General features: G+C 39.4%; 1 protein-coding gene across 4 annotated transcripts in view; it reads left to right on the top strand.

The window, feature by feature from the left end:
* The window catches only part of DENND5B (DENN domain containing 5B), a 212,454-nt gene that overhangs the window by 155,076 nt on the left and 40,870 nt on the right, over positions 1-16,508 (top strand). For 3 of the 4 annotated variants that reach the window (XM_061125229.1, XM_061125228.1, XM_061125231.1), the window contains 4 exons: positions 7,862-7,955; positions 12,593-12,724; positions 14,209-14,361; positions 15,248-15,326. In XM_061125229.1, the coding sequence (XP_060981212.1) occupies positions 7,862-7,955; positions 12,593-12,724; positions 14,209-14,361; positions 15,248-15,326 (458 nt within the window). The remainder of the gene's footprint in view (positions 1-7,861; positions 7,956-12,592; positions 12,725-14,208; positions 14,362-15,247; positions 15,327-16,508) is intronic. The other variant, XM_061125230.1, reaches the window with a different exon arrangement.

Genomic DNA, 16,508 nt, shown 5'->3' with positions numbered 1-16,508 from the left:
CTCTAAATAGCAGACTGAAATGAGATGATTCATCAGTTTGAAACCAAAGGCATGCATAAATTATTTAAAGAGCAACAAAAGAAGCAGCACTCTGATTTTAAGCTTTTTGTAAATTGGATACTGTATTAATAATACATTTTAAATCATCAGTTGTCGGTCATTCAGTGTGACTTGCTGGATGACAAAAGTATAAATTCACATCTTGTGTATAGCTCCGTGCTCTCAGGGGTTTATCAAGAGTAAATAGTTCTAGAATAGTGCAATAAATGCAGTCATGGGCATGATAAATCAAGAGCTGAAAAGTCTTTTAAAATAATTTGATATATGAAGAAAACATACACTATTTGACATAAATTGTAGCAGTATTTTTTTGGATCTGTCTCCTAAAGGAAATAAAAGCAAAGATAAATAAATGAGACCTAATTAAACTTAAAATTTTTTGCATAGCAAAGGGAGCCATCAAGAAAAAAGACAGCCTACTGAATGGGAGAAAATATTTGCAAATGATATGACTGATAAGGGATTAATATCCAGCATAAATAAATGGCTCATCTAATTTAACATAAAAAAAAAAACAATTAAAAATGAGCAGAAAGTCTGGATAGAAATTTTTGAAAAGAAGACATACACAAATGGCCAACAGGCACAGGAAAAGATGCTCAACATCATTAATCATCAGAAAAGTGTAAGTTAAAACCACAATGAAATAACATCTCATGCATACGTCACTCAGTCGTGTCAAACTCTTGTGACCCCATGGACTGCAGCCCACCAGGCTCCTCTGTCCATGGGGATTCTCCAGGCAAGAATACTGGAGTGGGTTGCCATGCCTCCCTCCAGGGTTTCCTCCCAACCCAGGTCTCCTGCACTACAGGCGGATTCTTTACTGTCTGAGCCAGCAGAGAAGCCCAAGAATACTGGAGTAGGTAGCCTATCCCTGCTCCAAGGTGTCTTCCCAACACAGGAATCAAACCATGGTCTCCTGCTGGGGTCTCCTGCATTGCAGGTGGGCTCTTCATGAGCTGGACTACCAGGGAAGCCCCAAATACCACCTCACACTTGTCAAAATGGATATCATCAAAAAGACCACAAATAACAAATGTTGGTGAATAAATGGAGAAAAGAGAACCCTTGTACACTGTTGGTGGGAATATAAATCAGAGAAGTCACTATGGAAAACAGTACGGGTGTTTCTCTAAAAACTAAAAGCTATTTTATAGTTCTATTGCCATATTTTATAGTAGTTCTATTTCTGGGTATTTATCTGAAAAAAAAACAGAAAAGGCTAATTCGAAAAGATACATACACCCCAGTATTCATAGAAGCATTGTTTATAATTGGCAAGATATGGAAGCACCCTTAGTATCTTTCAATAAATGAATGGATAGAGAAGATGCGATATCTGTACATATACACAATGGAGTAATACTCAGCCATAAAAGAAGAATGAAATTTTGCCATCTGCAACAACATGGATGGACTTGAAATAAGTACAAGAAATAAGTCAGAGAAAGACAAATACTGTATAATATCACTTATATGTGGAATCTAAAAAGTAAGACAAATTAATGAACATAAAACAGGAACAGATTCACAGATACAGAGAACAAACTAATGATTATCAGTGGGGAGAGGGAAGGGGAGGGAGACACAAGATAGGAAATTAAGGTAGAAGATTAATCTAAGGTAGGAGATAGGGTAGGAGATTAAGAAGTACAAACTACTATATATGAAATAAATATACTACAAGGATATAGAAGAATGTAGGGAAGACCACTTGGCCATTCAGGTATGACCTAAATCAAATCCCTTATAATTATACAGTGGAAATGACAAATAGATTCAAGGGATTAGATCTGATAGAGGGCCTGAACACCTATGGACAGAAATTTATAACATTGTACAGGAGGCAGTGATCAAAACCATCCCCAAGAAAAATGCAGAAAGGCAAAATGATTGTCATAAGGCAAAGGAGGCCATACGAATAGCTGAGAAGAGAAGCAAAAGGCAAATGAGAAAAGGAAAGATATAACCATATGAATGCAGAGTTCCAGAGAATAGCAAGGATAGATAAGAAAGCCTTTTTAAGTGAACAATGAAAAGAAATAGAGGAAATCAACAGAGTGGGAAATACTGGAGATCTCTTCAAGAAAATTAGAGGTACCAAGAGAACATTTCATGCAAAGATAGTCTCAATAAAGGGCAGAAATGGTATGGACCTAACAGAAGGAGAAGATATTAAGAAGAGATGGCAAGAATGCACAGAAGAACTATACAAAAAAGATCTTTTTGACCCAGATAATCACGATAGAGTGATCAGTCACCTAGAACCAGACATCCTGGAGTGGGCCTTAGAAGGTATCACTATGAACAGAGCTAGTGAAGGTAATGGAATAGCTGAGCTATTTCAAATCCTAAAAGATGATGCTGTGAAAGTGCTACAGTCAATTTGCCAGCAAATTTGGAAAACAACAGTGGCCACAGGACTGGAAAAGGTAAGTTTTCATTTCAGTCCCAAAGAAGGGCAATGCCAAAGAACATTCAAATTACCGCACAATTGAACTCAAAATTGTACTGCACAATTGAACTCAAAATTGTACCGCACAATTTTACATGCTAGCAAAATAATGCTAAAAGTCCTTCATGCTAGGCTTCAGCAGCATGTGAACTTACAGATGTACAAGCTGGATTTACAAAAGGCAGAGGAACGAGAGATCATATTGCCAACATCCATTGGATCATAGAAAAAGCTAGAGAATTTCAGAAAAATAAATGCTTCATTGACTACACTAAAGCCTTTGACTGTGTAGATCAGAACAAACTGTGGAAAATTCTTCAAGATATGAGAATACCAGACCACTTTCAATGGACTGTTTCCAAACTGGGAAAGGAGTACATCAAGGCTATATATTGTCACCCTGTTTATTTAACTTACATGTAGAGTACATCATGTGAAATGCCAGACTGGATGAAGCACAAGCTGGAATCAAGATTTCCAGGAGAAATATCAGTAACCTTATATATGCAGATGACACCACCCTTACGGCAGAAAGCAAAGAGGAACTAAAAAGCCTCTTGATGAAGGTGAAAGAGAGTAAAAAAGCTGGCTTAAAGCTCAACATTCAAAAAAACAAAAAGATCATGGCATCCAGTCCCATCACTTCATGGCAAATAGATGGGGAAACAATGAAAACAGTGACAGATTTTATTTTCTTGGACTCCAAAATCACTGCAGATGGTAACTGCAGCCATGAAATTAAAGGATACTTGCTTCTTGGAAGAAAAACAGTGACAAACCTAGACAGTATATTAAAAAGCAGAGACATTACTTTGCCTACAAAGGTCTGTATAGTCAACACTATGGTTTTTCCAGTAGTCATATATGGATGTAAGAGTTGGACAGTAAAAAAAGGTTGAGTGCTGAAGGATTGATGCCTTCAAATTGTGGAGAAAACTCTTGAGAGTCCCTTGGACAGCAGGGAGATCAAACCAGTCAATCCTAAAGGAAATCAACCCTAAATATTCATTGGAAGGACTAATGCTAAAGCTGACAGTCCAGTACTCTGGCTTCCTCATGCAAAGAGGACTCATTGGAGAAGACCCTGATGCTGGGAAAGATTGAAGGTAGGAGGAGAAGGGGACAACAGAGGACAAGATGGTTGTATGGCACAACTGACTCAATGACATGGGTTTGGGCAAACTCCAGGAGATAGAGGAGGACAGGGAAGCCTAGCGGGCTACAGTCCATGGAGTTGCAAAGAGGCAGACACTACTGAGCAACTGAACAACAGTAACAACAAGGATATATCATACAGCCCAAGAAATGCAGCCAGTACTGTATAATAACTGTAAATGAGGTATAACTTTAAAAACTTGTGAATACTTTGTTGTATACTGAAACTTACACTGTATATCAGCTATACTTCAGTTAAAAATTAATTGAAAATAAAAAGAAAACCACCTATAATGCCATCACCACGAAATGTTAACTTTTGGTATTATGCCCTTCCATTGTATGGATCCTTGTGTGCATGTCCATACTTGTTTTGTTAATTAGAAAATTACTTACACAGCTTTGTATCCAGCTTTTTTGTTCATTATTGTATCATGACCACTGTCCCATATTATTGATATTCCTGAAAGTGAAAGTCTTAGTCGCTCAGTTGTGTCCAACTCTTTGCAACCCCATGGGAAGTAGCCCACCAGGCTCCTCTGTCAGTGGCATTTTCCGGGCAAGAATACTGGAGTGGGTAGCCATTCCCTTCTCTAAGGGATCTTCCCTACCCAGGAATCAAACCCAGGTCTCCTGCATTGGAGGCAGATTCTTCACCATCTCAGCCACCCTGGAAGCCCCATTGATATTCCTGGTAACTTAATTTTTTTAATGACTTTCATTATAAAGGTCTTTCATTGTATCACCCCCTACTGTTGAACATTTAGGTTGCATTGAGCCATGAAATTAAAAGACGCTTGCTCCTTGGAAGAAAAGCTATGACCAACCTGGACAGCATATTAAAAAGCAGAGACATCACTTTGCTGACAAAAGACCCTTTCGTCTAGTCAAAGCTGTGGTTTTTCCGGTAGTCATTTATAGATGTGAGAGTTGGACTATAAAGAAAGCTGAGCCCCGAAGAATTGATGCTTTTGAACTGTGTTGTTAGAGAAGACTCTTAAGAGAGTCTCTTGGACTGCAAGGAGATCCAACCAGTCAATCCTAAAGGAAATCAGGCCTGAATATTCATTGGAAGGGCTGATGTGGAAGCGGAAACTCCAGTAGTTTGGCCACCTGATGCAAACAAAGAACTGACTCATTGGAAAAGACCCTGATGCTGGGAAAGATTGAAGGTGGAAGGAGAAGGAGACGATAGAGGATGAGATGGTTGGATAGCATCACCGACTCGATGGACATGAGTTTGAGCAAGCTCCAGGAGTTGTTGATGGCCAGGGAAGCCTGGCGTGCTGCAGGTCATGGGGTCGCAAAGAGTCGTACACAACTGAACTGAACTGAGCAACTGAACTGAATTGAGCATGTTTACTTGATTCTGAGTAACCGTTGGTTGTAAGATCTGCTATTAATTCAAAAGGTTTTGGAAAAAATTATGCTTTAAACTTGTGTATGACATAGAAGATTCATCCTAGTTTCAGAAACTTTTATTTTTTTTTAATATTTATTTACTTGGCTGTGCTGGGTCTTAGTTGCAGCATGTGGGATCTAGTTCCTTGACCAGGGATCAAACCCAGGACCCCTGCACTGGGAGCTCAGAGTCTTAGCCACTGGACCACCAGGGAAGTCCCCTCAGGAATGTTTAAAAGCCAAAATGTGAGTCTTGTGTGTGTAGTCACTCAGTCATGTCCAACTCTTTGCTGCCCTTTGGACCGTAGCCTGCCAGGCTCCTTAGTCCATGGGATTCTCCAGGCAAGAATATTGGAGTGGGTTGCCATTCCTTTCTCCAAGATATCTTCCCAACCCAGGAATTAAGCCCTCGTCTCCTGTTTCCTACATTACAGGCAGATTATTTATCCACTGAGCCATTGGGGAAGCCCCAAGTGTGAGTCACTAACTTACTCAAAATGTGAGTCTTAGAATAAAGGAAACTCAGAATTCATTATTGCATATATGCTGTGATGAACATCTGTAAACCTAAATATTAGACTGTGTCTCTGATTAAATTTATTTAGGGTGTATTTATAGAAGGAATAGGTGATGTAGTTGACTTTGCAGATAAAATGGCTTATAGAAATGACATCGACCCTTCAAGCATTTATAGCAGAAAGGATTATATAGAAAATAGAGTTAAGTTATTATAAAACACTGTGATAAAAGCTATAATTGGAGAATAGGAGAGGGATAGCTAATTTAAATTTGGAGGAATCATAGAACACTTTCTATGTAGCATCTAAAGCTGTCTGCGAGATGAATAGAAGGGAAGAAAACTTAATCTTCCAAGGCTCAAATGTGAGAGATCTTACCCCATTGGGATCACTGAGATATTTGAAGACATCTGGAGGTTTAAGGTAGAAGGATCAGCAGAAAGTGTAAGTAAGCTAAGAATGGAATTACAGCCATTGGATTGGCAGTTAGGGCTATAAATGGCTTCATCAAGATCATTTTCAGGAAAAGAAGCTGATTTGAGATGAACAGTAGATCCGAAGATAATTAAGCAGAGGCCTTACATGTAAACTTTTCTTAATGTTTACATGAAAGAGCAAATAAACAGATTGAAATGTAGTGTCAGAGAGACCAGCATACTTGTAAGCTAAAGGGCAATACTCATTTGAGAGAAAAAAAATTGGAGATATGGCACATGAGATTTCTAATGGAGAAGATTGGAGTAGGCAAGAGAGGACTGGTCAGGGATCCTGGTGGAAGAAAGTTTCGAGCTGTGGCCAGTATATATTACACTTTGGGATTAGGAGAAAGATGAATGGGGGGTGGGTCTGTATGTGTGTATCAGTGAAGTAGAGAGCAGCAGGAAGGAGGCAAGGCTGGGTCATCAAGTTGAGGATAAAGGGAAAGGTTTGGTAACAGTCTTTAAGAGAAATGGAGAACAGTGTGGAGATTCCTTAAAAAACTGGAAATAGAACTGCCATATGACCCAGCAATCCCACTCCCGGACATACACACTGAGGAAACTAGATCTGAAAGAGACATGTGCACCCCAGTGTTCATCACAGCACTGTTTATAATTGCCAGGACAGGGAAGCAACCTAGATGCCCATCAGCAGATGAATGGATAAGGAAGCTATGGTACATATACACAATGGAACATTACTCAGCCATTAAAAAGAATTCATTTGAATCAGTTCTAATGAGATGGATGAAACTGGAGCCCATTATACAGAGTGAAGTAAGCCAGAAAGATGAAGACCAATACAGCATACTAACACATATATGAAATTTTAAAAGATAGTAACAATAACCCAATATGCAAAACAGAAAAAGAGACACAGATGTACAGAACAGACTTTGGGACTCTGTGGGAAAAGGCGAGGGTGGGATGTTCTGAGAGAATAGCATTGAAACAAGTATACTATCAAGGGTGAAACACCACCAGCCCAGGTTGGATGCATGAGACAAGTGCTCAGGGCTGGTACACTGGGAAGACCCAGAGGTATGGGATGGGGAGGAAGGCGGGAGGGGGAATCGGGATGGGGAACACGTGTAAATCCATGGCTGATTCATGTCAATGTATGGCGAAAACCACTACAATATTGTAAAGGCCTCCAACTAATAAAAATAAATGAAAAAAAAAAAAGAAATGGAGGAACTTGATAAAGGGCAGCAGGTTCAGTGATTCTTGGTAGTCATGAGGGAAATCAAGAACTAATCTATTAATACATGGATATGACAAAAGAAAGTGCTAGGGTGGTCTCTATCCAGACTTGGGGCTCTATTGGGCAGGTAGGTGGAAAGGAGAGAATCATTACAGACACTGTACATTTTTTAACCTCAGTTTGAAAGAAGCATTGATTGTGGTGAGGGTTGCACATCTCTATGAGTATGCTAAAAACCACTGAATTGGATATTTTAAATGGGTGGATTATATGGTATCTCTTGGAGAAGGAAATGGCAACCCACTTCAGTATTCTTGCTTTGAAAATTCCATTGTCAGGGGAGCCTGGCAGGCTATATAGTCCATGGGGTTGCAAAGAGCTGGCCGCAACTGAGCCAATATCTGGTATCTAAATTACATCTCAATAAAGCTGGTATACACGTGTTTAAAAAGAATCTATTGAAAAGTAAGTATTGCTGGTCTTTAGTTTTCAACCGTACATCCTTTCTATTTTAAAGACAGGTGAGATCACATTTTATTTTTTTGTTTGATTGTTTGTTTTAACCTACCCCCTTCTGTTCTTTCAGTCGCTGGGTGAGTCGGAGTGCCACTGCACAGCGCAGGAAAGACCGCCTTCGCCAGCATTCCGAGCACGTTGGGCTGGACAATGACTTGAGGGAGGTATGTAGGTTGCCTTCTTGGGACGCCTTGATGCGGGAACTGTTAACTAGGCTTATTTAGTCCAGCAGGTATCATTGTGTAGGTTCTCTTGCATTCTTCTAAAAAAAAATAATTGTTCAGTTTATGTTTTAAAATAGTAATTATTTTATACTGACTGACATAGCTGAAACACCTTTTTTTTTCCATTTTGTAATTTTAATACATCTAAAATAAGGCTGTAAAACAAGTCTCCCTGTGGACCACATCAAGTAAAGGCTGAGCTTAGGATAAAGTTTTGGTCAGTATATATCCTGCAGGGGAAAAAATGTATAAGAAGCATAGACTTTCTAAGTTTCAAGCATAATTAAAGCTTAGTAAATATATATTTGCCTGTGATGTGTCCTTGGCTTGTTCTCACCATTTTTAGGAGTGTTTTAAAATTACTTTAAATTAATATCCTTATGCTTTATTTTTTACTATTTGAAAATAAAACAGTAATTATACATTTGAATAATGATAAGTAATCTTTAATTTTTTCTTGTGATCAAAAAAACGTAGTCAATTATCTTTTAACTCTTTTCTAAACTCAAATGGGTAAAAAAAAAAAAGCAGAAAACGTCGTTCTGAATATATATATTGCTTTTTGTTGATTTGTTCATACATACATGGTTTTAAACATTTTCTTAAGAACTGAAGCATAGCCTGTCTACTGCTTTTCTTTGTGCTACTGTATTTCTCTCCCTTCCCTTCTGCTGTGACTTTATCATATGCATGCTTGTTTTGCTTGTCTCTTTCTCCCATCCTTTTCTTTTTTGCTTTTCTGTCATTTGCACTTCTCCATCCTCATAGCCTTCCGGGGAACTTGTGGTCTGTCAGAACTCCATGGCATTCTGGGAGTGGGATCAGGGTCCACCTCCTCCTGCACGACTTCCTAAAAAATCCTTCTCTGAGTGCTGCCTGGTATGTTCTTTGCCTGAAAGTCCTTTGCAGATGTTCCTGAATCTTGTCTGTGGTGTTCCTTGAATTATCCATGTGTGTGAGTGCACATAGCTCTAGATGCCTCACATCACCTTGTGACGTGAAATCTTAGCTCTCCACTTCCTTTTGTGACTTGTACCTCTTCATGATGGTGTTTGCGCTAACGAGTATTCTCTACTTTTGGCAGAGAAAACTGATTATTTGAATCCCAAATCAGTGGTATTTTTGAGGGAGAAGAAGGGGACTAGATTTAGCACATTGTTTTTCTTCCAAAAAGGGGAAATATATTAAGTATTCAAATTTTCTTTTACTTAAGCATTTTGCAAAAGTGCAGAAGTGATTCATTTTCAAACAACTTTTCTTTTGCTGAGTTTATCTCTGCAGTGTTTTATTTTACCCTTCCTTGTTCCTGGTCTGTATTTTATGTGGTCAGAAAATCAGATCTCCAATATCGAATCTTAGTGCTAAGAGAAACAGTTGAGGTATCTTTGTTCAGCTTGACATGATTTAACCTAATCCAGGTGTGAGTTGATCAGTCACATCTGACTCTCTGTCTCCATGGACTGCAGCCTGCCAGGCTCCGCTGTCCATGGAATTTTTCAGGCAAGAATACTGGATTGGGTAGCCATTCCCTTCTCCAGGGGATCTTCCCGACTCAGGGTTCGAATCTGGGTCTCCCACATTGCAGGCAGTCTTTACCATCTGAGCCACCAGGGAAGCAAGTCCAAAAGGCTTTGTCTAAAGTCAAATGGACACAGAGGCAGAGCTAGGCCCACAGGCCAGGCTCCTGACTCCAAGCCAGTACTCTTCCCAGGCCCCTGCACACTGGGTTGCACTGAACATGACTCACCTGAGGGCCAGAGTTACTTAGGACTTCTGGTTGTATTTTATCCCATTATGACATAGTAAGATAAATGTACTTAACTTTACATTGGTCTGCTCTTCACATGCTCCATGTTGATTAGAGGGACAGGGTATTTATTATATGAAAGCCTGTACTGGAGAGCAATTATTTCAGTGCTTATTGAATAATAGGATATGTTTTCATAGGTAGTTCCTACTATTTTGGGCTTCCCTGATAGCTCAGTTGGTAAAGAATCTGCCTATAATGCAGGAGACCCCAGTTCAATTCCTGGGTCGGGAAGATCCACTGGAGAAGGGATAGGCTACCCACTCCAGTATTCTGGCCTGGAGAATTCCATGGACTATTAAGTCACGTAAGAGTCACATAAGGGTCACAAAGAGTTGGACACGACTGAGCAACTTTCATTTTATTCATTCACTTTCCTACTATTTTTGGCTTAGACAGAAATGAGGAAGAGCATAGTAGAAATCTCAGAAGAAACCTGGGGTGACCTTCCTACGTAGGAAAGTGGACTTTATTATGAAACCACTCCCTGTGAAAGATTTCCTCCATCTCAGTTTTTTATCTTAAAATGCACCTTTTCCCCCAGTTACCCCGAGGAAAGCACGTCTTTATTGTCGCTTGTTTACTGTGAGGGCACTGCTTTGCTTTTGCAGTACGCAGAGGCCGCCTCACTTCTTGCTGCAAGAAGGGGTCTTTAACTACCCCTGTATTCATTCTGCACATGTCCATGGAGTGTGGCTTGTTATGTGGCCTCAACAAAGGTGCTCAGAAGGAGAGTTTGCATGCGGCTCTGTGGAATTCACTGTTGGCTAATACTGTATCCGCCTCATATGTGTTGGCTGATCAGTAACTATGGCCACTCAAAGGACAGTCCCATTCTAGCTTGCTGTCATTTATATTATAAAACAGAACCTAAATTTTAAACAGTGCTTAATTTTTAATCCAACTATTGACTTTTTAAAATCTATTCATATATTTCAGAGAAAAGGAAAAATGCCTGAGGCTTCTTCCTATTCTCTTGCTTTATCATGTACCTCACTTCTTTCATTGTAGCTAGTGTATTTCTTCCTAAGCCAAGTGTGATACTTCAGTGTTCTTGAGAATTGGATCTTGTAGTGGTTCTCTCTGCATTTGCATGGTCCTAAAGATGGAGGAATTAAGGCCTGTGGAGAAACAGAACCCTTTTAACATTAGCAGTTAACATTTGTTTTTACCAACCATTTATCTCTAAGTTGTAATGTTCCAAATAACATTAGTACAACCTGAAATGATAGGAAATGTAGATAATTGTAGTCTCATATATGATCCCTGTCTTACATCTCAGGTTTATTTTTCTGAAATTCTTCATTTCCTGCTTTTATTTATACTAACCTTCAGGGTGTTTCACACAACTCTGTTACCCTTAGTTTCCCTGGTGGAGATTGTTGCCTCTCATTGTCAATTTTCCCTCTTCCTTTTACCCTCTAAAAAGGATTTGAAGTGGGAAGAAATATACACAACTAACCATGTGCAGAGTCCATTTAATTTTTAAATCCATCCTTAAAATAAGTACACTGGAAAAGAGATTATTTTGTAAATGCTGCCTTTTGTCAGGAGGGTCGGGAAGTAGAAGGTAAATGGCTCTGTTGAATCCCTAATTGGTGAGATTTTGAACAATTGTACTAAATTTAGCAGGTTATTTTTCTTCCAAAGGGGAAATGTGTTAAATGTGCAAAAACTCTCTTTTATTTAAAGAATGCAAAAGATTTTACACATATTTTTCTTATACTATCAAATCTCCCCTTAAGATAGTAAAGATAGATTTCACATATGTGTCTGTGGGAGGATGTGCTGGCTTGCAGTCTCTCTCACTCCAATAAACTGCTGGTTTTACTATATAATTAGAGGAATTATTCTCTAAATACAGACCTAAGACACTTAGACTTCTTGGAGATTCTGCCCTGCGGTCCTGACACCAACCTAAGGTATCCGGATGAGCTTTTGCAGGTGCCACAGAAAGAAGAGAGATAACAGCTGTCCTGAACTAATTACATGTAGTGCTTCTCTTACTGGAAATTCACTAACCAAAGTTCAAGAGCAGTGGTCTGAGTTTCTATGGTCCTCTCTGAGCTGTCGTATCTCCTAAAATAATATGATATTTCCGATTTCTTTTGACCATGGAACAAGGCAAAGTAGGGATGTCTCAAAGAGTCTTGGAAATAAGAAGTCACCTCCTGCATTGGGAGTACGTGATACTTGTCAGAGTGGTCTCATAGCCTTTGTTAAGAGGCAGGTGGTCTTGTTTTATGCCCATTTTATGAGTAAGCACATATGCCTGAGGTCATAAAATTCATTGCAGCCATTTTCCAGAGCTGACTTAATTTACTGTTGTGACTTGATTAGAACAAAGGACAGCACTGCCCAAGAGGCTGGAAGCGCCTCAAGGCTCTTGATCTGTAGGGAAATAGGTGGAGGAAACCAGTGATTTGAGAATCACTGGGTTCCTGGAAAACCCTGGGTTTGATATTCATTCAGACACCCCAGTTTTTCCATCCTAGCCATAATCCCAACTAATCGCACACTGGGTATTCCCAGTGAAAAGCCTGAATGAGTTTTTATTTGCTGTGGCTTCTGTCACTCTCATTTTCATGGGACTAACAGTAGAGGGAATGTGACTACCCTCTGCCTTTCAGTGTACTAAACCTTGAACTGCTGTTGCACATATATAGACGTACGGCCTTTTTTGCATTTTGTTCCTGCACTTATTTTTAAGGTTAAGTAGGTTAGAAGAATATCTGATGTTTATGCATTAAAAATACTCTTTAATTTTTAGAAATACATGCAAGAGGCACGAAGTTTAGGAAAAAACCTGAGGCAACCCAAATTGTCAGACCTTTCTCCTGCAGTGATTGCACAAACCAACTGGAAATTTGTAGAAGGCTTATTAAAAGAATGTAGAATGAAGGTACGTATTACTCACTGGTGCAGGACAGTGCGCATCCATGTTCACTCCATGTATGAAGCTAAAATGAACTGAGCCAGCCCCTACTTGAGTCTTTAGCTTCACTAGAAAGACACTAATACTGGGGCATAAACCTCGTGTGCTCTTTACTAAAGTCATGAACCTCTGTGGGTTCTGTCACCCACAGAATCAGTGACATGGGAGCCCTGCAGTTTTTCTCACCTTTCAGCTGTTGCTGTCTTCTCTCCAACATGGACAGATATTAAGCCAATCACAAGTTCTGTCAGGGATGTTGTCAACTTATGTGAAAGGCAGCACATTTTTTGTATGTGTTTGTATGCATCTTTATGTGAACCTGTGTAGAACCTCATCTGTGCCCATATGTGTGTGCATATACCCATAAGGAAGAAGATCTTAGCTGTGTTGTAGGTTTGTGTGTTATACATGAGTCTCCTCTCAGATGTCTGTGTTTATCAGAGGTAGCACTACAAGTTGACAAAACTCAGAACATCATTTCAGCCATTCATTTATTTGGCAGTCATTTCTTGAGTACCTTCTCTGTGTTCAGTAAATGCACCATGTCAGCATCAACTTGCAATGCTGAATCACACAGACATGGTCCTTGCCTAAAGTAACTAGATTTTCTCTCACTTACATTTTATGAGGACAGTTAGGTCTGCTGTAAGTTACCATACTTGAAACTGATTTCCATTTCCTTTCCATTTTCTGGTACATACTCATTCCAGAGAAGAGATGAAAGGGAAAATGAAGAAGGAAAAAAGAGGTCTGCTTCACTTAGAAATTACAGAGTTCTGAAAAAATTTAGAACTGCCTGTTTGTATTGTGGTTTTTGCCTGAGTGCAATCAAAACAAAGTGTGAATATCTTTAGTGTGCTAAGATGGAGCATGAGTGGTGGTGGCAGGATGGAGTTTCAGATTCTGTGATATATAGTAGATCTGATGTAATTGCCCAATGTTATTCAAGTTAGTAGCTTCCCTGGTGGCTCAGATGGTAAAGCGTCTGCCTGCAATGCTGGAGACCTAGGTTCGATCCCTGGGTCACAAAGATCCCCTGGAGAAGGAAATAGCAACGCACTCCAATACTCTTGCCTGAAAAATTCCATGGGCTGAGAAGCCTGGTAGGCTACAGTCCATGGGGTCACAAAGAGTCGGACATGACTGAGCGAATTCATTTCACTTCACTTCATTCAAATTAGTAATCTGAAAATTATTGTACATAAGCATTTTCACGAGGATACTTTAAAATAGCATCAGACTTTCTCTTTAGTGGCTCTCTATTTCTCTGATAGAATAGTTATACATGATATTATTCATTAGTTGACCACAGAGATTAAGACACTTTCCCCAAAGCGATTCCAAATCTGCAGTTAGAAATATAGTGAAGAGGACCCAGGTCTCCCGATTCAGGAATTGACTTGGCGGCTCATTGCTGGAATAACACTTGAGACCACATGTGATATTTTCAGACGAAACGCATGTTGGTGGAGAAGATGGGACACGAAGCAGTGGAACTGGGCCATGGGGAAGCAAACATAACTGGCTTGGAGGAGAACACCCTGATTGCCAGCCTCTGTGACCTGTTGGAAAGGATATGGAGCCACGGCTTGCAGGTCAAGCAGGTAACAGGTTCAAGAGGCACTGCTGACAGGACCAGTTACAAGTCCTGTTAAGAAAAGCAACAAAAAGGAAAAAAGCCATAAAAATGAAAGGATAAGTCCCTTTGTCACAGGATAATGAGAAATATACCACAGACATTTTAATTTCAGAAAAGGAAAATACAACCCATGATTAGCAAGCAGTTTGGGGCTCCTTTCCTGGTAAACAGGAAAAGATAAAAGAACACATTCACTGCAGGGACTGTATTCACTATAGATTCCATTAAGTATCTACTTTCATCACTGTCTAAGAAAAAAATCTAAATATTAGCCAGAATTAATAGTTCTTTGCCATTTTAAGTTGTCTGGTAATTCAGGGTGGAAAAATTAGATGCTTTCTTTGCTTTTGTCCCTCTTATCTCCCTTTCTGTTTTTTTTTTTCCTGCTGTGTGCATCTTTCTTTCTTCCTCATCTTTTCTGTTTCTCCTCCTGCACCACTTTTCTTCCCTCATTGCTCCTGTATACATTCAAACATATTTTGCATACACAAATACATTCTGTGTTGCTAGAGCCTTTAATTCCACGCTGACTAATGTGGCCAGTGTAGACAGCCCTAGTTACATACATTGAAGTAACAACCCAGCTGAAGTTGGGAATTTCCATGCCTGCACTTCTGGCCTTTGCTTAGCTGCCCTTCCCCAGGCTGCTGCCAGCCTTGTCAGTGAGGCAAAGGATGACCCTCACTACACATGGAGTGGGATGCTCAGGATGTCACACACCTAGGAATGGATGAACTGCAGTTTCCCAGCTTCAGAATAGGCATTTCAATGTGAACGGTTTTGATGATAAGTTATTTTTTAATGAATTGTTTCTTATAAAATGAAAAATTATATATGCCTTGTACTTTCAGGGAAAGTCAGCTTTGTGGTCACATTTAATTCAGTTTCAGGACAGAGAAGAGAAACAAGAGCACCTTGCAGAGTCGCCAGGTGAGAATTCATTAGCTTGATTGTTTCTAGAGCACTGGCAGCAGTGGACCATGTGAAAAATCAGTTCCTATGGCTTTGTCCTCACCTCTCTCTCTCTCAAACTGACACTCACTCACCCCATCTTGCCAATAGTGGGCAGACTAAGAGGAGGAATATTACTTAATAGCTCTGAGACCTGGGAAAAGTCCCTTGACCTTTTTGATCTTCAGCTTCCTTACCCACAGATTGGGAAAATAATATGAGCCATGCCAAGGCTATAATGTTGATCAAATCAGATAACATTTGAAAACTTCTAATAAGGTGTAAAGAATCATATAAGTAGTATTCCTACTCTAACCAGTATTAGGGTATGGTGTATACTAATTTTTTCTTGAATAAAAGTTTTATCACATTGTTAATAATCTTTCAGGGGAGAAAGCATGTATATATATATATATTTCAAAAATCTTCAGAAATCATATTCTTCAATTTATAATGAGACATCTTATGTTACACTATCATGATTCATTAGCTCTTTAATTATATAGGATTCCTAGATGCTCTGCCTGTTGTATATTTTTCATAAAAAGGAGCTTGTTTTTCTTTAAGCAAAGTAACCATCTGTTTCATAAAAAGAAGTAATAGTAGAGAGCTAGTAGAGATAAAATGTTTTATACTGAATCAGCTATTTGGGAACATTTTCTAAAATTATGAATTAGACATTGAAAAAAATATTTTCTAAAGACTTCTTTAAAAAAAACAAACTCATAAGCCAACCACTAACTTTAGAAACAAAGCACTGCAGAGACTTCGCAGTGCTAGGTGGGTGGCTAGGGCTCCATCCCCTAATGCAAGGGGCCTGGGTTCAATCCCTGCTCAGGGAATTAGATCCCCCATGCCACAACTACAGATCCCACAAGCAGCAACAAGGATTGGCGATCTTGTGTGCCACGCCGAAGGCCCAGCACAGCCAAAAAAATAAATATTTTTTTAAAAAGAAGGAAAAGGAAGCATTGCAAGTATGATTGAAGCACACTATTTCCATTCCCCTCACTGCCTCTAGAGGGCAATACTACTCTAAAAGTGGTGTTTATTATTGGAAACCTACTTTTTTCAATGTATCCACTGAGACAGCTAGGAAGAGGAATTGGATACTACACTGCCCTCAGTTCAATTCACTCCCTCAGTCATATCTGGCTCTTT

This window comes from Dama dama, chromosome 22 (genome assembly GCF_033118175.1).
Source record: "Dama dama isolate Ldn47 chromosome 22, ASM3311817v1, whole genome shotgun sequence".
In the NCBI taxonomy this organism is placed as follows: Eukaryota; Metazoa; Chordata; class Mammalia; order Artiodactyla; family Cervidae; genus Dama; species Dama dama.
Note: the sequence above shows the minus strand (reverse complement) of the source record. Positions and strands in the feature narration are given on the sequence as shown.